General features: G+C 40.3%; 2 protein-coding genes across 4 annotated transcripts; one reads left to right on the top strand and one right to left on the bottom strand.

Annotated features, from left to right (window-relative positions):
* Positions 1–951: 951 nt before the first annotated feature.
* On the bottom strand, positions 952–17672 carry ergic1 (endoplasmic reticulum-golgi intermediate compartment 1). Of its 3 annotated transcripts, XM_037261628.1 has the most exons (11): positions 17517–17672; positions 11951–12012; positions 10100–10243; positions 8895–8967; positions 7841–7935; positions 6207–6331; positions 5310–5414; positions 5170–5230; positions 4670–4770; positions 4061–4183; positions 952–2446 (listed from the first exon to the last, which is right to left on the bottom strand). In XM_037261628.1, exons 1-11 carry the CDS (start codon positions 17534–17536, stop codon positions 2339–2341), a joined length of 1017 nt encoding a protein of 338 aa, XP_037117523.1. In that variant the 5' UTR covers positions 17537–17672; the 3' UTR covers positions 952–2338. The 3 variants fall into 3 exon arrangements, with proteins under 3 accessions (XP_037117523.1, XP_037117524.1, XP_037117525.1); XM_037261629.1 differs by lacking the exon at positions 10100–10243 and having other exon boundaries at positions 17517–17671; XM_037261630.1 differs by lacking the exons at positions 10100–10243; positions 11951–12012 and having other exon boundaries at positions 17517–17669.
* Positions 17673–20954: 3282 nt separating this feature from the next.
* dusp1 (dual specificity phosphatase 1) lies at positions 20955–23744 on the top strand. Its single transcript, XM_037262157.1, has 4 exons — positions 20955–21553; positions 21765–21910; positions 21996–22215; positions 22758–23744. The coding sequence occupies exons 1-4, from the start codon at positions 21184–21186 to the stop codon at positions 23111–23113; spliced, it is 1092 nt and encodes a 363-aa protein (XP_037118052.1). The 5' UTR covers positions 20955–21183; the 3' UTR covers positions 23114–23744.
* Positions 23745–24066: the final 322 nt, after the last annotated feature.

The raw sequence follows: 24066 nt of genomic DNA, 5'->3' as shown, positions 1-24066 counted from the left end.
TAATTGCACAAAGTTTTTCTAATCATCCATTAGGCTTCTAACACAATTAGGAAACACAATGGACCGTTACAAAACTGGAGGGATGGTTGCTAGAAATGGGCCTTTATACACCCATGTAGATATTGCATTAAAAACCAGACTACAGCAGCTACAATAGTCATTTACTACATTGTATTCCTGATTAGTTTAAATTAGCAATTTTATTTTAAAAATAAGGACTTTTCTAAGAGACCCCAAACTTTTGAACGGTAAGTGTAGGGTACAAAAGAATTTCTACTGTTAAATATATTATGGAACACAATGATGTCATCCCTGAGTGGAGGACAATTTGGGAAAACAGTGGGAACTGGACATTCCTTTGAAAACTGAAGCCAACAGAAGCAATAAAGGACTGCAGGAATTTGGGACAAGCTGTTTAGAAGGCAATGGCAATCTGCCTAATGAGAACTAACTGACCAAAACGCAAGTACTTTCTGGATGTACTTTGTACCGTGTCTTGACCTCATTTTAAATTAGCTTGAGTTGTTGATTGACAAGGCCGGTGATGACTCACCTTACACAGCGGACGCATTTGTGCCAAAGCTGTCATTTGGTGGAGGCGGTGATGCTTTGAGTATGTAGTGACGAAGGAGGCCACCTGAGTGAGACTCAAAGATGTAGGGTGAATAAAAAGCAGTTGAGTCACACTAAGAGGCTCTTATAGATGCCACACGTACGCCTGGTGACGGCTTATCGACCTCTTACAAGCTGACATCACACATGACGACCTGAAGTGCATGAGGTTCCTGGGAGCAAGGTCCAACTCACGCACGTGCATGCACACGAGATGCAAAGGTCGAAGTCTCCCGTTTTCATTTTGATGTACTCTCGACACCTGTTTCCGATGGTGTTTCAATGTTTTACTTTTTAACCTGAATTGTACGTCCCTGACATAACTTGGACAAACAACACTTCAGCGAACAAGCTTTTATTATGAAATGAAACATCTTGTCTGTGTTCCAGACTACAAAAGTACGACATTGTGAATTGGACCTTGAATTCAGTTCTCTCAAAGAAGACAGTTTACAAAAATGTTCAAAATAAATATCAGATCAGTCAATGGCTGTAAGACAGTAACTTCATTGGCATCTTTACCAAACATGAGAATTAAATACAAATCGGGAAATGGGTGACCTTTTACCAGCAGAACAATACTTGGTTTGCTTTACAAAAAAAACATTTTAACCTACAAATGAATATTGTAGCCACGCAGAATTGACTGCAGAGTGTCAAAATTCTCACATGACCTAAAATAGTTGAAGCGCAACTACTTCTGTGTTGATGTGAAGGTTTTCCATATCCTCGTGAAACAAAAACACACTTCTGCTTTGATCACCATCATTGCCATCATCATCAACACTATTTAATCAACCAAAAATGATTTTTTTTAAAAATACAGCATAAGATTGTAGACGTGTCATGACATGTCACCAAAACTGGGTTAAAAAAAATGGATTGGCATCATCTGGGTAAAATTGTCAAAAAAAAGGACTTTAGTCTGTAAAGTGAAACTATGGCAGGAGTGTGTGCATGTGTGGGCGGATTGAATACACATTTACTGAGATATACAGCATCCCCCCACATTCCATTTGTGAAATTCACAGATCCACAGAATTTGGGGGCGGGGTTTACCTATTCTCCATTATTTGCTGAAAATTTTGAAAAACAGTTTTTTGTGCTCAGCCAAACCCATGTCTAATGTAAAAGTAGTGCTTTGTTACCATGGTAAAGAAAAGGGAGGAGGTTCATCAGTCAGGCTATTGCCCTAGCCAATAGAATTTCTTTGTTTGCCCATATCTACTAACATCTCGAGGCGAATATAAAATGTTTCTTTCAATTATTTTGTGGATTGCAGAACACCACACTGCTTCTTGTGACAATCACTAAACATGAAGATGCTTGTGGCGACTCTAAGAGCACACGCCACATTTTTTTTTACCAATGAGATCGGCTTGATTAAACAGGATAGTTTCAAGTTAATAATAAAAAAAAAAAACTGAATGGCTGGCTCCCGACTCACTCTATAGAGTTGGCCGGAGGAGGTGGACTCGTGATACTCAGCATTCACACGTCACCAGAGCGCACTGAGCCTGTGGGCTACGTCGCTAACTGTGAAAAGAGCCGGTAGCCTGAAAGTTAGATCCTGTGCTTTGTGCACCTTCACTGGGCACCAGGAGAATGTCTCTACAAGAAAGCAGGGTTGGATTTAGCTAACAGGCTACTTTGCACTTATAAATAATAACATAGGGGAAGGTGGATAAGGGTCAAGGTCATGGTGGAGGTGGTGTTAGGTTTAGTCCTAGGAAATTTTTCCAATCTGGATCTTCTTCCAGGCCTCTGATGCGGTGAATATGCAGGAATCAATAATGCCCGCCACTGTAAAAGTCCCTCCAACAATGGCACAGATCTGTACACAAAGCAGGTACAACATCATCATCATCATCATCATCGGTTTAAAGTCCGTTTTCCAGGCGCCGCTGGGTTGGACTGGATTCTCAATATGGCTTTCTTCCACTGAGGACGGTCCATGGCCATCTCGTGGTTGAGAGTCCTATACTGAGAACATTTTTGGAGCAAAACCTTTTACAGCCGGATGCCCTTCCTGACACCAACCCAAGGGGAAAAAGCAGGTACAACAATTCACTGAAATTGCTATGGAGTAGAATGCAATTTTCAAATCACAAAGGCTCCAATTTATTCCATCCATTTTCTGATTTAAAAAGAAAAAAGTACTGGTAGGCTTTATTTTGTAATTATGTATATCTTGAACATACACTACCGTTCAAAAGTTTGGGGTCACAAAATTGTTTGGGTGACCCCAAACTTTTGAACGGTAGTGTAAATATTATTATAATAAAATATTATGAATTAAATATTATAAATTATATCTTATATTTGTATAAGATTATATATTATCTATGAATATAAGTATACATATATATTATAAGATCTTTTACACAGAAGATTATATATATAATCTATAAATAATTATCTAAATAAATATATACACTACCGTTCAAAGGTTTGGGGTCACCCAAACAATTTTGTGACCCCAAACTTTTGAACGGTAGTGTATATTTTATTTGAATTGTGACCAGTTAATTCAGTGCTTAAGAAATGCAGTATACATTTTCACATCTCATTTCATGAAACATGAAAAAGAGAAGTGTAAAAAGCCACAGATTTGTTTTACTTTGATAGGTTTTGACGTATGACACACTTTGTTTGGTAAGTTAATGACTCAAATTGAAGTAAATAAACTGTCTATTATTAATTTATGGTTCAGCCCTAACTAAATGGTTATGGATAAGTGCAAAGTGTAAGCAACAGTAAGCTGGAATGCAACCAGCCTCACACTTGACTCACAAACAAAAGGAATGATTCACGAGTACACTCAAGCGCACAGTCATGACCTGCTTTTAAGATCCCTTAAGTCACCACTCGCCCAAAGCAATACAAAGGGCCAATTATGGTGGAACTCATCATCGAAACGGCCAATTTAGCCTTGACCACACTGTCAGTCAGTAGGAAAAAATTCTGGTGATGCAATGAAAATAGAGCGCACACACAAAACATGAAGAAAATACTTTTCGGATCAAAGTAAGCACTACACGTATACCATTACGAACTGGTTAGTGTTTTTAGAAGCACATAAGCTGATCATGACTATCAAGTCGAAATACAAAATGTTTAGATTTGGTTTCATATCTGCACATTTTACGTACTTAATAAATAAAGCATACGTAAATATTTGAACCACAGAAAGAATGTTCCACTCTTCACCACCAAAATCAAAATAGCAAATGTTTAGATTTGGTTTCATATCTGCACATTTGACGCACATAATAAATAAAGCATACATAAATATTTGAACAACAGAAGGAAAGAATGTTCCACTCTTCACCACCAAAATGTTCTACTGTCTCCCTGTGATAATATTACCATTTACGGACATAAAATGTGAATAAAGTGACGTTTGGTCAAGTTTCCAGGTCTTAAAGTCACAGTAGGGTTCACTCACACTGGTGATGAAGCGGTAGACGGGTTGCCTCCTCTCTGTGTACTTGACTGTGATTGGACTGAGGTCATATCGGAACCAGATGGCCGGTATGATCCTGCCCGTGTGGCTGTATGCAACGTACTCCTGCGAAAAGAGCGTGTGGTACGTATTAGCGTGCTGTGGGAGAAGCAGTATTATACATTTTAGAATCCACTGCCCATGCCGAGTAATTGCATCCTTATCTGGAAGGCCTTTCTGAGTCATAACCGTATCAAATCACTCACAAATTATTCATCTAAATTCAAATCAGATGTAGGGAGTGTGTGTGTTTTGCTATTGTGAAACAAGAATGAGTATTATTTTTGATACATTCTGCACATTCTCCTTGAAGAGCTCAAACCACGCTTCTCAGAGGTACGTAACAGCGAAGTCATGCTATTATCAAGAGATAGGGAACAAAGCCTTCCGCAAATAGCGAACATCTCCCAATGCCTCTAAAAAGGAGTTTGAAATAGAATACCAATGCCACAAGATGGCTGCAAAGGACTTTAGCTGTGTTTTCTTAAGATTGCTAAGAATGAATGAAAGAAGCGGAAGTTGAACTGAAAAACACGGGTAGGACTAAAGTACCTTGTTGGCCACCGTGTACTGGTAGGAGAACCTCTGTTTGCCTGATAGATCTTCATAAACTGTTGGCACGATCTTCAGAATGTAGTCATGTGAAGCCAGAGCTGAAAGAAGAGAAAAAGATTGGAGATTACAGCGAACGTCTGCCATATCGTGGATCATCCCCAATATTGCGTTGTTGTTTTTTTCATCGTTTTTTACGGCATACAGTACAGGCAAGTCGAAATCGATAGAGTTGAATGCCTTCAGTGAAGTAAAATTTTGTGCTAAAGAATTTGTGTGTTTTAAAAAGTTTAAAAGGCAAGGAGCCGTGGTTGAGACAGAAATCAAGTGCGGATAGACTATGGCGTCAAAGTGTGATAATCATCATAAACAACAATTGTTGGCCTTCTTCATAATCATCATGTCATCTCTGATGAAATTTGCATCAGATTTGCGTACAACCTGCCAGTGTTTGTTCCAGTGTCATCGCACGCAATGAAAGCAGTGTGCAATTTACATACGATTCGATGCCAGCTTGTCCGCTCCTCCTAAAGCATTGAAGGCGCCTTGGACTTTTTGCACCTTTGGAACAAACAAAAGAGAACATTTCTTTTATGTTTATTGTTGCTCATGTGTCTGTCATATGTGTGTTATTGCCAACCTGAAGCTTCTCTCCAAATGCCAGCTTGTGGATTGAGTGAGTCATGTCAGGACTTTGGGGCTGGGCTGTGGCACTGTGTGTGGACACATGGAAGTTTCCTGGCACCTGATCACACATGCACAAATGCAGTATGCAAATAGTGTCAATAGTGTAAATATGTCCTCTAAACTAAACCACAATGTGTTTACACTTGAATAAAACTCCGCTCACCTGTCTGCAATAAACCTATTTTGACTGACACAGTCAGGGAGACAACAGGAAGAAAATTTGACTGTTTCCCAATATTATGTTGTTTGGTATTTGTTTAACTTTATTTACTACAAGAATAAAATCTGCATTTCTTTTCAGTTTTTTGGGGGGAGGGGAAGACTTAAATGTCATTATCTTATGATCTACCGTAAAAAAAAAAAAAAAAATCGATTTAAATCAGCTATTTTTGTGCCAATTCATAAAAAATAAAAATAAATAAAAAGCTCATATCAATTGGGCTCTATCACACTCTACGTACATCAAAAACGTTTTATTTAAACTAATTTCAGCCGATGTATTATTTTCCCTAAAATTTATGAAACGATGAGAATCTCAAAATTGCCCAGGACATGAATCATTTTGGTCTGTAGTAGTAGATGGTCATTACATTATGTAGGTGAACCAAGTGTTGTGAAAACGTTGACAAAATGATGTTGAGATAATTTTATGGATCGGAAACAAGATGTTCCTAACGCACCGTGAAACAATTGCGCCCACTAACACGTCTTCAATTATTCTACAGGGGAACGTGTCAAATGTCCAACTACTGGGTTAATGATTGTGAACCCTGAGGAGAGACTGACGGAAAACAAGCTGCGCTTCGCAGGACACGGTAATTGTGTGCATGCGTGTGCGGCGAGACGTTACTTTGTTGATGGTGAATTCCCCTTCGAAGCGGCAACCGTCTCCGTGGTTGAGGGCAACCTTCATCGAGTTGTCAATGTGGCCGACCTCATGGCGCCCCATCTCATCTTGGATGTCCAAACCCACCACTAGAAATGGACAGACCAACAATGGTGGTGCAGTATCAGCATGCAGCAACATCTTTCAAGGTCCTACAGTGTTATTGGGAGTTAAAAACTAATTCAGTTTATAACGTTACCCTGTATATCAATCAACATTCGTCTGGCCAGGGTTCGAGGATATGTATATACAATTAATATAGAACCTTTCTAGATATGCAAAGAAACTTTCTACAACTAAAATCTTACCACCATTTTTCTTTGTAATTTAATTAATGAATCAAGATTTTTAAGTTTTAGAAGAAAAAACATTTTCCTCCACTTACTGCTGTCTGTGCGAAGGTTAGATTTGTGAAGAGCAGGGGAGGATCTATTCTAATGGGATACAGGGCTCGGGCCCAAGCCAAACGCATGAAAAATCCAAAAGTGTTATCACCTTTAACGGGTCTTATATAACTAAGAACAAAAATAACTTTAATACATAATTGGTTGCTTGATTGATTGCTGTTAGTGTGTGCAATAACGTCGGTCAACGTCAAAGTGGTCCTTGCATCCTATTTCTCTGTATGTTGGCCCGCAGGCAGTGTCCTATTTACGGAACCTGGCTATGTTTCGACTGCGAGCGTAAGGTGGGATGTCTGCTAAAGATGCCGTCTGTCTGACCTTTGATGTCCCAAGGCATGTTGGACGCCCGTTTGCTACGCTTTCTTTTAACGGTGATCTCAAAATACAGCACAGCGATATGAATCTGTTTCTCCTTTTTAAGGGATTAAATGTTGCAAGAATTGAATCTGGGGTCGGGAGGGGAGGAGGAGGACGATGATGAGTTGATTACATGAGAGTTTCTGCTTTTCCACAGAGTCATACACCAAGACAGGGCAACATGCTGTAAAGGTCAGCAGATAAAAGTGAAGGAACTTTCCATGACGACGTGACTTCTTAATTACATCTGTAATGGATGGTGACCTTTTAAGAAGCCTGGAAAGTATACATTATAACCGCTCAGGATCCCCCACACAAAAAAAAAAATCACCTACCATCAACATAATCATTAAGGATTTCAGCCTGGCTTTTGTTCAGCGTGTCATGAGTGATCTTAAGTGCTCACGAGGCCAACAGCTGCATGCCACAAACCTCATTCATAGTAATCTGGACCCAATTTTTCACACTCGCTTCCATCGAGTCACTGTTTCATGAGTCGGTGAGGGCTTGAGTCTGCTTGTTTGATTTGTGGCAGGCGGCATAGTTTCTAAAGGCAGTCATGAGGAGAGAAAATAAACAGAGACTGCTCTTCGTCCTGACACTTGCGTTGACCGCGTGGCAGCGACACATCAAACGGGGGCAGACGGTGATTTGTGTGCCACTAAGTGAGAGCAAGCCAAAACACAGGCCTCAATGAAAAGGGCAAGGCAAATTCGAGAACGCAAAAGAGGCTCGCGACGGTGTGAAACAGACAGCATGCAAGTGGACGGTATACAAATTGTGTTTGCGTGTGTGTGTGTGTGTGTGTGTGAATATCTATATTGTGTATATACTCACAATCACAGTGTAAGTTTGGCAAACTGATGTTTAAACTCACTTCAATCTTCCCACCACTGTCTTTATCGGGATCATCCACATACAGTTCATTTACACTGAGAATGAAAGAAGACAGACGCACAGTTGCAGTCAAATTCTGGTGATAGCTTTTGTTTCTTTTCCTCCTGTAGCTCGACTTCTATAATAAAAATCATAAAAATAAAAAACTCATAAAAATGAGTGAACGGTCCAAGACCTTTTACACCAAAATGTGTTCTCTATTAAATGCCTGTGTTTCAAATCAATTACCAATTCTTTGGGGTAACCAGGACGATACTTTGATTTAAATGAGAATATACACCTTAAGTTCTGTGACACATTTATGAGTAGCATTCCAAGCTGTAAGACTCGTGCGTCACCGTACTCCTCCTTACTTGCTATCTTAGTGTCATTGAAATATGTTTTCTTTGATTTGACTATTAATAGCACCCAAATTATTTTGATACTTTTATGACGCAACCTTATGCCTTTGTTTTGTTTTATATGATCAGTGGTTAAATTATTTTAAAAATTGTCCCTGTTAAAATTTAACTTTCAAACAGGTTTCATTATGTTGAACGTCATTATTTATCTTTGTATCTTTTAAATAAAGATTTTTAGATGGCAGGTTATTTGAAATTATGTTATATGCTTTGATTGTCCATTACAGAATGGAATCCATTACAGAATGGAATCCATCCATCCATTCATTCATTTGCGGTTGGTATCACGTCACACCGTGAGAATTTTCTTATCCCTGCCAGCGTAATTTCCGTGTTGATTGTCAGACCCTTCCCCACGGCTTGCCTAATTACACATCGGCCCTGAGCTGATGCAGGCACAGTGAAGCCAATTTCCTGTGACAAAACACACTCCGCTCATCGCTGACGACACAAAGCATCAAAACGTGGTCGGTGACACCAGTGATAACGTTCCGCTCTTGTGCATTGCGGACTGAAGGTTTTATACGAGTGTAGCAACAAAGTGGCCAGTGTGTCAATGCTGCTCATGTGGCAACATGTGCCGTGTTACCTACATTTCAGTGGCTATGAATCCCGTCAGCTCCGAGAGGAAGAGGAAGAGTATGACGACGCAGCACAGGATGGAAACTGTAGGCAGATGGGAGCAGAGTGCAAATGAATATCTTTGCCACACACACACACGCACTGTACATGACATATGGCACTTCTCCAATATCAATCTCATATGACATCACTATTTTTAAAGGATGATGCAAACCAAATGAGCCAGTCTGCTCCATGAAGGAGGTAAGGATGAGCTGCAGTGCTGACATTAATGAAATCACTGAGGCTGTAAATAGTCTCCCTGAATAGCAGCTCTAATGGTGGTGCTAAGGCTTGCTATTACACTGTTTTTAGACACCCTCCTACACAAATTACACATTAAATGCCATCACACCACAGGGCACCAAGTAGGAGTTGAGCTCATATAGTCATCTTTACATTTCCTGATAAGTAAACACTCACAAAATCCACTTGAAATATTTTAGTTTTCCTTGGAATGTCTATAATAAAGTCACATCAAACATTAGTTAAAACTACAGCCACATATTTATATATTAACTAGTTTGAAACCGTGACCCTAGTTTGATACCCTCGTTTGAAACCCTAACCCTGGTTTGAGAGCCTAACCCTAGTTTGAAACCCTAACCCTAGTGTGAACCCCTAGTTTAAAACACTAGATTGAAACCCGAACCAAAGATTGAAACCCAGTTTGAAACCCTTACCTTAGTTTTAAACCCTAGTTTGAAACCCTAACCCTAGTTTAAAGCCCTAGTTTGAAACACTAACCCTAGTTTGAAATCCTGACCTTAGTTTTAAACCCTAGTTTGAAACCCTAACCCTTGTTTGAAAAAAACTAGGGTTTCAAACTAAAGTTTGAAAATAAAAATAGGGTTTCAAACTAGGGTTAGTGTTTCAAATTAGGGTTAGGGTTTCAAACTAGGGTTTAAGTGGTTATTCTATTCTCATACTATGATAGTTAAGAATGCTAAATTGTTACTTTAAATTGAATGTTAAGTTATGTGATGATCGAAATGCTTTTTGTATTTTTATTATTTCCCATTGAAAAAACAAAACAGAAAGTGGTGCTTAAAAGGTAAAGCAGCCAGGCCCTTTCGTTTAATAACAAAAACGAATTAGCTTAGTGCTGGTAATAATAAATAAATAAATAAATAAAAATTACGGAAAGGGGTGACGCATTTGCACAACGGGTTTTTACCATAGCGGTGAGACCGCTGTGGTGAGAAGCCTTGGCCCGAACGCTCCGAACAGAGCAGGTGAGGTGTGTTTAGGTGGCAACCGTCTCCAAGGATGACAGTCACATGACCTTGCGGTTGGCAGGGCGTCACAGTCAAACTTGCGGCTGTTGAAGGATCTACTTTGGGTAATGTTTAACTGCCAAAAAACAGTGTCGCAACAAGATACGAGTCAGCAATTCAGATTGGATCCAAGACTCTAAGAGTCCTACTTCCTGAAGTCGTACAGTCGGAAACAATGACAAGTAGGGCAATATAGCATGAGCTCATATTTCCCAGCGTTCACGCGTGGGATCAACTGAGGGTGAAAATGTACATTACCCACAGAGTTTGATGCCATGTTATGCGGTTTTGTAAACAAAGGCATCTTTCTACAGTAACGCTGTCCGGGGCCCGTTTTAAACACCAAACGAGAACAATGAGAGTTTTCTATCAGCTGAGGGGGGGGGGGCTCCGGAAAAAACACCGTGGTTAAAAACGGATGTATTGTTAAACGCAAATACCATAGCCTAAAGGAATGCGGCGCTAAAACAGACCAATTACCGTGCGAGGGTTCAAATATTTGGGCTTTTGTGATATGAAGGGGGGCGTTTCTAGGTCCCTCTGCGTCCGGCCGGCCCAATATTCACACCGACCCGATGGCCTTTACGACCAGACAGTAGATGGCGACAGGAAGGGTGGTGACTAACGGGGCGAAGGAACTACTTGCATCCTTTTCCTCTTAGGTGGGAAACGGACATCTTTAGCAGCCTCATTCTCCTCCCTGTCATCCAGGAAGGTGTTTGTAATCAGCAGCACTTAAACATTATGTCATTGGCTCGCCAGAGACTGGCCTTTTGTTCTAAACGCTGCTTTCATCAGATGATCGATGTGAAAAGATGACTGAGGGGCCCAAAGTGTGTCATGGGATCTTCTGAAGTGGTGAAAATGTAAAATGATTAGATGACGAATTACTGGTGCCAAAACACATGATGTGGGAGTAAAAGCATTCCGTATCCAAAGTGCCTACGGCCATCATTACCACTGTTGTCAGAGAACTTAACCAAACAGGTACAACAGCACGTCTAGCTGTTTAAAAGGATTAATTACTAAACTGGTTCTGTAAAAGCAAGCTAAACAGATGACAAATTATACCCACACATCTATCTTGAGTTTAGGTTATTGCTGTACTTCATATACAGCAGAAAATGCTATGACAGCACTCCTATCACGCTGTTGTTAATTTGGCTATTAAATAATGTCAGTTTTTTTCCCATTGTTTTCCAAAACTGTCATTTTCAAACTACTTCCACATTTGCAAAAATGTTCCTATTCCGGCTTCAACCGGCATTGTATGTCTACAAAGACAGCGTTTGCCTTTTCAATGATGAGTGTGATGAGTGACAGTATTATCTTTATGATTTTATCCTTTCTGCCATTGGTAAACTAAGACTTCTTTTGCCCATATGTTGTAACGTCAACATAAAAGGGCGTCGATCTGTTATGAGAAAGCTGCACCGAGGCTGCTGTGCTGGTTGTCTACCACGTCCTGCACGTATTTGGAACAATCCCAATATGATTATTTTTTGCTGGTTTTGCTGATTTCCAGTTCTGCATTTTGTATTTCAATGTGTTTGACTGAGGCACAGAATATCAATTATGACACACACACTCCAATGCGAATACGCTTATTTCAAGCCTTAGATGTAGGAGTGCGTCACAATTTATTTTAATACAATAATCAAGCATACAAATTACCTTAACAACAAACCTACTGGCTGACACATCTCCAGTAGAGCATTTAAGCAAAAGCATAATTCAAAAAATGCACTCACTGAAAGCGCCTGTGTATGTGGGCTGGGTGAGATCTTTGGGCACTTTCCTGTAGATATCGAACCTGAGAAGAAAAAGGGAGAAAGTGGGTGTAAAGAGGGGTAAGGGGAAAATACATTGAAATGGTAAACGTGACGTGCTGAGAAGAGAGGAACATTATGTACCCGACGGGTTCTGCGATATTACGAAGGAGTGCTGGAATGTTAGCACTGGAATGTCGCCATTACTTATACAGGCCCAGACAGCCTGCTGCAACACACATCTAGCTGTTTGCACGCCACTGCTGACCTGACCTCAGCGTAGCTCCCTGACACATAACATTTACTCAATAAAGCGCAAGACCAACAAAAACAAAGTCACGATAAGATCATGATACTTTGACCAAACTAATGACAGCATCAGGATACAGCCCCAGTGATAAAACGGAGTGAAAACACAATTAATCTGCAAAATATACATAATATACGAAAAGCTGGAAAAGGGAAATGACTTGCCCAAAAGCGACAGCTAGTTTTTTTTTTTTTTTTTTTTAGTAAGCAGGATTATTCGGTCAACTCCATGACACTGTCCATAATTATACAGTTTTAATTTAAAGTATAGTATAAATTACTGTGGTGCAACAAATATTCCCATATAAATATAAATATATTATATATATATTATATATATATATATATATATATATATATATATAAAATCCCATGTCCAATATTAGCATGACTACTATACAACATCAGTACCCCAAATAGCCTAATTCTGATAAATTCTCAATTAAATTCATTTTGAGAAGTTGTAATTTTGAATTACATGTTTTGAAAGCAGCATCTTTGCAACTGAAAATCAAGTCCTCTCCATTCGTTAACGACTAAGTGTTTCATAATCAAATCACATTCTTCCCCCCACATGAGGAATGGCAACAATTGTTAAAAGATGGAAAAAAGAATACTCAACAGTACTTTTGTTGGTGCTCCGAGTCAACCTTTTTGATTGACCGATGGTCTACTTTTCACAACCAACCTACCACGATCGACCCGTTCACGCTCGTGCACACATACACAAATGCACGCACGCACGTACACACGCAATTGACCGGTAGCTCACAATCGACTGGTCGGCCACTTCAGCCATAAACAGTACACAAGGATGTGCATTGTGCAGTACATAAACAAGTTACTATTTAAATAGTAAATAACAGCGCTTATGATCGGTATATCTCTACTCACTGATCAGTGGCCCTAAAAATCCTAATCGAATAAAGTCTATTTCTGGTGCAACGACTTAACGTCAAATGACTCATCATAGAGGACTAACATCTGTAATTATCCACCCTTGCAGTAATGTGGACCAAAAGCATATGAAAAGGCCCCAAAAAATGATTTATTGCACAACATATCATCATGCAGTGACTCTTCTGGTAATGTTATTTCAGTCTTTTTGAGTAGCGACGAGGAGGGAAAATGTGCAAGTTAACATCAGAACTATTTAAGTTCATGAGCTCACACACGTCCTTTTTGGGCTGTGGTACATTTTTTTAAGGCAAACTGCACCGCTGACAGCACATAACCTCACGTACTCCTTCCTCATCTGCCAAAACAGTCACATCTGTTGACATTTCTTCCACCGAGAGCTGCCAGTGAAATCATGACGGCTGAGGCAATGCAGGGTGGGGGAGGAAGTGGGAGGGAGGTGCTTCCTGTCCAGCCCGACTGCTACTTCACTTTGTTTTTTTTTCTCCCCTTTTTCAGAGTCCAAGTCAGGTTCAGCCTCTCGCTGAGGCCACTTCCACTGAGAACTTCCAGTACCCGGGTCAGCAGAGCACATAGAAAGGACTGTGTGGGCTCGCCCAAGAAAGTACGGGGGACAAAAACTCGAAGAATCATTTCACAACTCCTCAGAACTTTAATGACTGCACGAGAATCGATTAGACTGTCATTAGGAATTCAAATGAGGAATTTGCATAATTATGCTTTGAAGTAGGTCAACAACTATAGCCGATAAATCCAATTAAAAAAAGAACATTTTCATTTCCATCCCTTAACAAAATTATTTCAACTTGACAGAGCAGACAATGCACAAACATAAATGCTTGGTCCGTAACAGGATAGAAAATCGGCAATAATGCAGATAATTGTTTTCCAAAGTAAAAGCAAATGTTTTATTTTAATTCATTTATTTAATTCATTTATTTCTCCCCAGTTGATCAAGTAGATTTTGTCTTATGTCTATTCTTAGTATTTGTGTAAAACCTTTGTGAAAATAAAATATGACCATTCTTAGTATTTGATACGATACTATTATTTTTTTAAATATCACCTGTTTCCTCACAATGGTTGCTTGCTGAACATTATTTCTACCAAGTTGGAAACGTTCAATTCATTTTAGTACAGAATGCAATTTTGAAGTATTTTAATCATAGTACGTGTCAACATATCCAATCTAAAACATAATCTGTACTCAGAATTAGCGGTGGGACCGATAAATGACGAACTTCTCTACTCTGAGCCATGTTCAACATGTCCATTTGCACTACAGGACAAAATCATCTGCCTTTTGTTTACTTTTTCATTCACCTTTTTATTTTATATAATGTCTTGTGTTGAATTGTTTATATTCTCAAAGAATTCAAAAATAATGCTTTTCAGATCCCAAAGTATGAAACTAAGACAAACTGTGTCACGTTCATTGATTGACAGACATGACTGCCTTCTCTGAGTCATTGATGGAAAAAAAAATTCTTACAATGGAAGCCGTGTTACTTTAATTGGTTAATAAGACACCATCTCGCTGGTATGAACTGACGTCACATTAATAACACGAGCCTGATCAGAATTTACCATATTTGGACTGTAAAATCGTCAATGAACGTGTACTGCTTGGCTCGAACGTGTCTTTCCACTTTTAAAATACAACTTTACTTTATTTACATGACATACCTGACCAGTATTTTAAAAGTTTCACGTACACAAGTGGTCAACCTTTATTCTCTGCAGGAGAATAAACCGAAGGTCAAACAGCCACTTGAACGCATAGTTGTCTTGAAGGTCAACGTTTGTCTTTTTCATTCGTCTTGAAAACATGACATAATATATCTGTCATGTCTCCGGTTTTAAAATGAGTCACGTGCCACGTGACAGGCGCCAGTGTTGTAATGTCACATTTTTGGCAACATTGTCACATGCCACTCATTCCATGAGGTCATGGGTTCATGGCAAGGAAAATCCGAAAAATAGAAAATTCAATGCAGTTAAGGGATCCCGCTTTGCACGTGTGCGGCAGCGATACGTCCTGATACTTTTTCTGCTGACAACATTACGGCTGTTCAACAACAGTGAAATGACTATTTTCAACATTTAAACACCAGTGATTCTTTTTCTGTTGTACTTATTTTCGACCTACCACAGATTCCCCCTTCCTCTCGTGTTTACGCATCTGTGGGTCTAAATCTCTCATGATGACGATAAAGATACGCTGTACATTGTGTGCGTTTGGTACACTCTTCAGGGAGATCGCACCTTTGATGCGCTCAATCATTTCCTATCTTGAGCACACTATGTAATCATGAATATTAATGTTGACTCAGAGAGGCCGTCCATCCTTGACGCTTGTAATTTCCTGAATTGCAGTCGGCACGTATGCCTTGTGCCGTCACTTCTCTCTGCGCGCTTCTTCTCAGTTGTGTGGTGATTAGTGAGGACACTGCGTACCGTCCTCTCTCTGCTGATCCCAACAAATGAAAACAGCGTTGCTTTTTAAAGAAGGAACCTTACCGAATGCTTCATATGAGGCGAGTGAGTCATTATAAATGAGTCAGTTGCTCACGACTCCCTAAAAAATGATTTTTGAGCTTAAGAAAGAAACAGGTTTGCCTTGGACTTTACGCAGACATGATGCGCCATTGTAAGATACAAATTACGACAACGAATTGTGAATTTCGCCTGACTCATGTGACTGACGTTAGCATTTTTCACAGAAGAGATAATTATAACAAGACGAGTTCCAAAGATGAATCAAGAAAAGTTGAGTCAATGCCATGAATCATTGAATTAAGGAAAAAGATAAAACCGTCGTTGTGTGTGCATCTAAAGACATCTGCCCTCAGGGTGATATTTGAGATCATCAAGCACAATCATCCAACTGAGAAGCATATTATGAATGATATTTTGTTGTATCATGTTATTTTTGTCATGATTCATGAATGGATTCATTGATTTTGACTTTTACACACAGCCAATAACGTAGCTACAGTAGCATAGATGACACAAGGCCTCTTCAATGTAGAAATTAGCAGATTAGATTAGGTAAGATTTGAGTTAAGGTACACACCATGATGATAAGAGAGCATGACAAAGGTCAGTTGTTCCTTGCGTGATGTGCAAGCCAGGCCACTAGTTGGCAATATGGATCATTTGGGGTCACATTTGTAACAAACATTTCAAGCTATAACATTAAGTATACAGGTGCTTTGACACAATAAGACACAGGTGTCAAACTCAAGGCCCGGGGGCCAGATACGGCCCGTTACGTCATTTTATGTGGCCCGCGAAGACAAATTGTGCATCAAATCCGTGTGTCATTACTAGAATTGCAAATTGTCTTCACTTTTAATAATATATTTTTTTTATATATATTTGACCAGTTTTTACTAATCTGATTTGAAAATTAGTTATTTGTCAGTTTGTTTTGTAGCTTTTACTGTATATAATAAGAGGTGCTCATACATTGATTTGGGTTGACAGTCATAATGGCCCTCCGTAAGAAGCTATGACTACAATGCGGCCCGTGAGAGAAATGAGTTTGACACCCCTGCAAGAGAACTGCCCGTGCTCACACATTATCAAATGATGTCATCAAACTTCTGTACATGGTGATGAGAAAGCGCACGTTTATTGCGGCTCGCGTGATCGGACATCCTGTACGGCACGCCGTTCTGGGAAAGCGTATGCTTCAACCTATGGCGCAATTAAGGGTGAGGTGTGACACACGCTACTGAAACCGACACTAACTAATTGGTCAACCGAGGTCTGCTCCTGTGTTGTAATGCAGGTTTTCTGTCAGTCTACGCAGCATCTAAATAAGATTAGACCCCTTGATAAACCCCGTTGCACAACTACTGTCACAACCTAAACTACTCAACTAGAGTGTTCAAATGTGCTTTACAGTTCACTGATTGTGAAAAGCACATTTTTGCAGAATTGCAAAAATAGGTATAATAATGACATAACTGTTTCCGACTTTAAAGTCAGAATTCTGAGAATAAAGTCAGAATTCCCAATTTCTGACTTTAAACTCAGTGATGGAAAGATGACCTCTTCCGTATTAGCCGGTGAGCCCTGAGGCTAGTAAAAATCCTTCTTTCCACGCCTATAAGGGTGATTGGGGAAAGCTTATTTGAGGATGGGGGGGGCAAGCATGTGCATCTATGAAGCAAGCAAATAATGTCACAATGAAGCCTATTCATGCCAGATGTGACCACGGCAGCAACTTGGGCTGGCTCGTTGCTGGCGCTCCAGGGATGCTCGCTACGGCTTAACATCCGAAACAAAATAAAAGTGTAAATCGAGTACTCACCTCCGGACATCGAAAGGCATGATGTTCCCACTGTCTACAGAGAGGTTTATTATCAGACAAAGTCACAAAGGGCAGAGATTCTCAAAGCTACCGGTTGTTCATCGGTACCGGGGCTGACGTCAACCTTAGGACGCTTTGCACAACGTGATTGGTGGACAACTGCTTCCGGTTGGTCGTGATTCTCTTCCTGTAACAACGATCACCGAAATTAAGAATGAAACTTTCTTTTTAAATGATAAAACAATTTGAAGTGTCAACAAAAACACATCTAAAGTAATACAGTCTATTTGAGTGCGCATATAATATGTAGACAGATTTTCTAATCGCATTTTGTCTCGGTTCAAATCACTATCAGTAAAAACAAAACGTTAATGGTGATTCAAATAAGAATAAGAATATCTCAAATCACGTAGGCCTGATTGACAATAGCATATTAAATTAAATGTTTTATTTAAATGTTTTGGTATTGTTTTTTATTTGTGATTACATAAATTCATGTATTTACTAACTGTAAAAAAATATATTTTGACTGAGACACTAGTACAAATGTTTGATTTGCGATTCTCCTCAAGAATGAGAAGAATCATGTGTCTTGCAGAGGGTGTAATAAATCTGCATATCCACCATTTGCTATTTATACTCAAGAATTAGCCATGGATTCTTGTTAAAACTTTAGGCTATATCTAAATAAATAAATGAATTGTTCCTTGAATAAATAAATAAATACATTTCCTTAAACAGGCACAGATTCTTACAAGAAATAAATGTAAATTTGTGTGTAATGTCATTGATGTATCATTATTTTATTGGTTAATTCTGTGTGATCTCTCACTCTTTTTTCCCCTTTTATTAGCTGTTTCGGAAATAAACGCATTCTTGTCAGAATATGTGTCAGTTTTTGGACATAAGCGATGTGTTTTCCCATGATTGCTCAGAGGCTGGTATATGGTGACAATGACAGTAAACGAGTAAAGATGACAGCAAGTGTCGTCTGTTTCACTTCCCTTTCTGGAAGAAAACACGGTAGATTGTAATTATTGGCATTGGAAGATTGGCTCTATTTCCAGGTTGTCTAAAGTCATGGGTTTATTGTTATTGTAGGGGAATATTTTGCAAAGATTAACCCAATTTCAACTTTTCTGATTTGTGTTGTACTGTGTGTCAAAGTACTGGACTGTTTCTTATGTACTTAACACTTCACACTTCTTTTGCTGGTCAGTAACAGGGTTCATTTTTTGCTCACTCAACTCATTATGACTTGGCGGAAGACATTCATTCTTTTAGGACAAAATGTTTTGATACGGACTGTCTCCAGCCCCTCCTCCCACTCTTGCATTTGGTTCACTGTTGACTCATCTCACAGGAGCGTGAGGTAAAACCGGCTGGAGAGTTTTTGCACTCTGTTGTGAATAGTTACGTTTCTGCCCTTTTGGTTTCCCATTCACCCCTCACCCTCTTTCTCACACACATCCCATTATCCTTTCTTTTACCTACTTAAAACTGGCATGGATGTGGATTTGGAAAGTTGATAGCCCTGCTCTGGTTTCTCTGTCGTGACAATGATGTCATAGCCCTTATCTTTTCAAAAGATTGAATTGGTTCAAAAGCACCAGATTTATGGATTTTCTACTGGTGAGGCAGGTTGATCTGAAACTCAAAAGGCATACTGGGGGGAAGTCAATGTACAACAATAACAAAAAAAAACACCCTGCGTAGCTTCAAGTCAAATACACCCTCCGCCTGTTGTCAACAATGACACTCCTGTTTCCTTATGATGAGTTAGACAGCAGGTCACATTATGAGTCAGCAAAGCAGCAAATCAAACGGGCATCTCCGAGTGACTGTCATCAATGTGGGGAAAAAAATCTGGACAAAAATGTTACATTCTCTTGTTTCAATTAAGTCACAAGTGACCGGTCGAAAAGATCTCCATCTGTCTTCCTGGAAGACCCGTGTTTTGGTACTCAGCATGTGGAAATTTACTGGACTTAAGATTTCTATACAGTGATTAACTTTTATGGTTTGCCTTTACTCTCGGGGCATTGAACATTATGTACCTCTGACTAATTAAAAACAGAGAATAAATGTTTATGGCCCCCGTGCCAGATATTTACATATTATTTTCTTATTTGTCAACCCTCAGGTCAAGAGGCAAAACAGAAATGTAGTTATACGATAACATCATGGAAAATTCGTCAAATTCCACATTTACTGGAGTATGGATGGTAACACTGTATCCACTGTACAACCGCTGACAGGATGGCATGAGTGATTAACAAAACAAAAGAAAACCAATAGTTCAAGAGGCCCACTAGCACAATTTTCAGTTTGAAAATGTCTAAGTATCTACAGTATTTGCAAGACATATAATTATTTCATCCAGTCACACAAAAAATGTTCATAAAAAGCCAGAGATTGTTGAAAAAATTGTTGACTATGTAATGTCAAATAAAAATCAATACATGTATAGCATGCTTTAACTGAAAGTCGAGGAATACATGTGGCAGTATTAGCATTTTGTTTATAGTTTTATGCTTCATACAAAACTAATGATTTCAATGAGCAAAATAATATTTACTTTAAATCAACATGGTGGAGACTGTAGGGACTGTCTTAAATGCAAAACATTTCAACACAAATATTTATACACAGATGAATGTGTAAAAGCAATACCTGGGTTAAGCTAACATTACACAACACATCTATTCATTCACCAGTGTTTGTTTTTGAAGAGTCACTAAAAATGACTCTATGAAGTGATGTCACCAATATGTGATTAAAATGACTAAACATGAACTGCTTAGGGGAGTCAATGCCTGTGGTGGGAATGAACCTGGGAATTAACTTAATATCTATCTATCATTGCTTTGATAGCATAAAGCGGAAAACATTGCTTTGATAGCATAAAGCGGAAAACATTGCTTTGATAGCATAAAAGCCGGAGGTAACACTTGCTCGTCATTGGTGCATTAATTCAAAACTGCTTTTTAATTTTTTATATAATTCACTGTAAAACAAACAAACAAACAAACCACCTTTTTGTACTTCGGTATATTTCAGTCTACTTTTTCACTTTACTAAAGGAGTAAAATCTTTTCTTTTTTTTTTTTTTTTACCAGAATACAGCATTTGGAAAAAACTAAACAAATAAAACAAAAGCTCGGAGTCAATTTTTCTCCATCTCTGGGAAACACTTCAAAGTTGAGGAGAAAAATTGCCCCCCATTCGTTTTGTACGTGCCCGCGCTGAGAGGGGACAGCTGACTACGTGCCTCGGACCAAAATGTTCTTAAAACGTGCGCGCGCCCGTGTAGTTTACCACACAGCGGGCGCGTGCCTTTGACGTCATGCAGTCTGGCTGTACGCCAGTAAGGGCGGGCTCCTGACGTCAGTGGCCTCGCATTCACAAGCTGTGGACGTATATAAAGAAAGTGCTTCAACTGTTTTTCCAGTCACTTCGACACGACTGCGGTGACAGTCAGTACAGGAAAGAAGAACTCGGATACACTCAAGAAGACTCAAACAGCACTTAAAGTTACTTTTTTGTCGTCTCAAGATTGTTGTATATTTTTTTTAAATCGGAACAAAAAGGAGACTACAACCAGCAGCGCTTCTCAAGCTTCAAGCTATATGTATTGGATTTAACTTTTCTTTCCCGTCGCCCTACTATGGTCATAATGGAGGTGCCCACCATCGACTGTGCGTCCCTCCGTGGTCTGTTGGAGGCCGACGCTCCGGGCTGCCTGGTGCTGGACTGCCGCTCTTTTCTATCCTTCAACGGTTCCCACATCGCGGCCTCCACCAACGTCCGCTTCAGCACCATCGTGCGAAGACGAGCCAGGGGAGGCCTAGGACTCGAGCACATTGTCCCCAACGAGGACACCAGGAGCCGGCTCCTGTCTGGCGAGTACCAGTCGGTGGTGCTTCTGGACGATCACAGTTGTGACTTAAGCCAAGCCAAGAAAGACGGGACTTTGATGCTGGCTGTGGCGGCCCTCTGCCGGGACCCCTGTGGCGCAAGTGTCTTCATACTTAAAGGTAATAAAAGTCTTGTCTCACTTACATTTGTTGTGTTTGTGTGTGGGTGTGCGTGGCAACAAATGTGGTTTTCAGCTGTCACCATCCCAGCTGGTGCTGCTGTAAACAATTCAGAAATAGACACCCGCTTCTCTGTTACAAAGCAGTTGTTCCCCTTTTTTGGTTATGCGATTACAACGCGTTCTTATTTTTATTTTATTTTGGTCCTCAGGTGGATTTGACGCATTTTTCAAAGAGTATCCAGATATGTGCACCAAGCCTTCTCCCTCCCAAGGGCTCAGTCTACCTCTGAGCTCCAGCCACCCAGGAAGCGCAGACCCGAGCTGCAGTCCATGCAACACACCACTTTATGACCAGGTTGGTGTCTTTTCCTTCAACACGATTGCAGCAAAGAGTTTACCTTCCACCCCACTGACTGATTGTTTACATGTCTTCTTCTTAGGGAGGTCCAGTGGAGATCTTGCCCTTCCTGTATCTCGGTAGCGCTTACCATGCGTCCCGAAAAGACATGCTGGATATGTTGGGGATCACCGCCCTGATAAATGTGTCCGCCAACTGCCCCAACCACTTTGAAGACTCCTTTTTGTACAAGAGCATCCCTGTGGAGGACAACCACAAAGCGGATATCAGTTCCTGGTTCAACGAGGCCATTGACTTTATCGGTGAGTATTTCTTTTGTGACAGTGCTTTCATGCTCTGTTATTGGAAATATGAGTGGACAAAAAGCAGCTCCTCTGGCTACTTCAGCCATGGTTTTAAATTTGAAAAGGTTCCCTCCAAAAACTGACCAGCTGGCTCAGCAAGCCTTGGTTACATCACCCCTCAATCGTACAAAAGCCCCCACCCAAACACACTGCTTTTGAAATGAGTTGCCAGGCCGTGGCAACAGTGGGTTCGGTTTGGCTCCGCGCCGTCCTTTTGTTGTGTCTAAACAAAAGGCGACTTCTCCTCGCTCTCTGGCGGCCTTCCTCTCAGATCAATATGCCCAGTGGGGGGTTTGTTCCCCTTCTTTGTGTACATGGCCCACCCCCTTTTAGGGATGACCCCCACTTGCCAACACCCCCGTAGCCCCATTAACCGTGCTCCCGTATCTTATTGGGTTTTTGAATTCAAATAGCAACTGTGAGCGCCGGAGTGTGTTTTTCATGCATAAACGGCCATATCACAATGTGCTAATTTTTTGCCGCCTCTTCTCTCTGTGCAGATTCAGTTCGCAACAACGGCGGTCGCGTGTTCGTCCACTGTCAAGCGGGCATCTCCCGTTCAGCCACCATCTGCCTCGCCTACCTCATGCGCACCAACCGCGTCAAACTTGACGAGGCCTTTGAGTTTGTGAAGCAGCGCCGCAGCATCATCTCGCCCAACTTCAGCTTCATGGGGCAGCTCCTCCAGTTTGAGTCGCAGGTGCTCGCCTCCTCCACCTGCTCGTCGGAGGCCGGAAGTCCGGCCATCGGCAACGGCGGCACTGTTTTCAATTTCCCGGTGTCCATCCCGGTGCACTCGTCTGCCAGTCAGCTCTCCTTTCTCCACAGTCCCATCACTACCTCTCCTAGCTGTTGACTGATAATGGGATGAAAGCAACAACAAGAACATAAGTGTTGACTCTTAAACAGTGGTGCTGGTATCACTGCACTAAATGTGCATTTGACGCTTTAACCTTGTATCCCGGCGTCAATTTAAGGGGAGACGTGGCAGCTACCAACAAGTAGTATTGTTGGATGTATGTGAAAGGATTCTGCTACATGAAGGCAAATGCTTTTGATAATCAAAGTAATGTATTGACGAATCAGAGAGCTAACATAGTCTCGGTCGGGAATGTTGACTTCCCAGGTGTCTCTATTTTGCTTCCTAGTTAAGGGATCCAATTATTAACCTATGCTGACAAGTTACTGCTTCTTTGAAGAACAAGTGAATGTATTCCCTTTGTCAGAAGAGGCCAATTTGAATGCCAATTTTCCTTTGCTAGATGTGACGATCCTGAAGTGATGGGGAACGTGACCATTAAATACCTCATGTTTCTGTACTGTGTACTGCAAACCCTGTGGTGGACAAGAAGTCTGCAATGATTGCTATGTGACATATTTATTGAACTAAAGTAATATATTTCTCTAGTGTATCTATTTTTGCATATGTATAAATGTTTTTTATACCACTGAATAAATGAAATATGACTTTGTACATTTAAAAATGACCCTTTGTGCTGTTGCTACTTAATCCCCCACAATCAGCCTTATGGATGCATAATTCAAGGCATGCCAGACACAACATAATAAGAGACTAAAACAACACACACAGAAACCGAGCAATTCAAAGGTGCGCTCGAATGTCATACCAAGATGCCCGAGAAGCTGAGTCAGTTTTAATCCTTTAGTTCAATTGTTAAAGATTTACAGGAGAAAAATGGTATTCAGGAATCAAACAAAGCTACTGGAACAGTCTTTGAATCAAAACATACTCTATTTGTTGGTTTTACAGTGAAGGAATGGGGTCGAAATACAAAAAGTCCTGCCTAG

Source organism: Syngnathus acus, chromosome 10, assembly GCF_901709675.1.
Source record: "Syngnathus acus chromosome 10, fSynAcu1.2, whole genome shotgun sequence".
NCBI lineage: Eukaryota > Metazoa > Chordata > Actinopteri > Syngnathiformes > Syngnathidae > Syngnathus > Syngnathus acus.
Note: the sequence above shows the minus strand (reverse complement) of the source record. Positions and strands in the feature narration are given on the sequence as shown.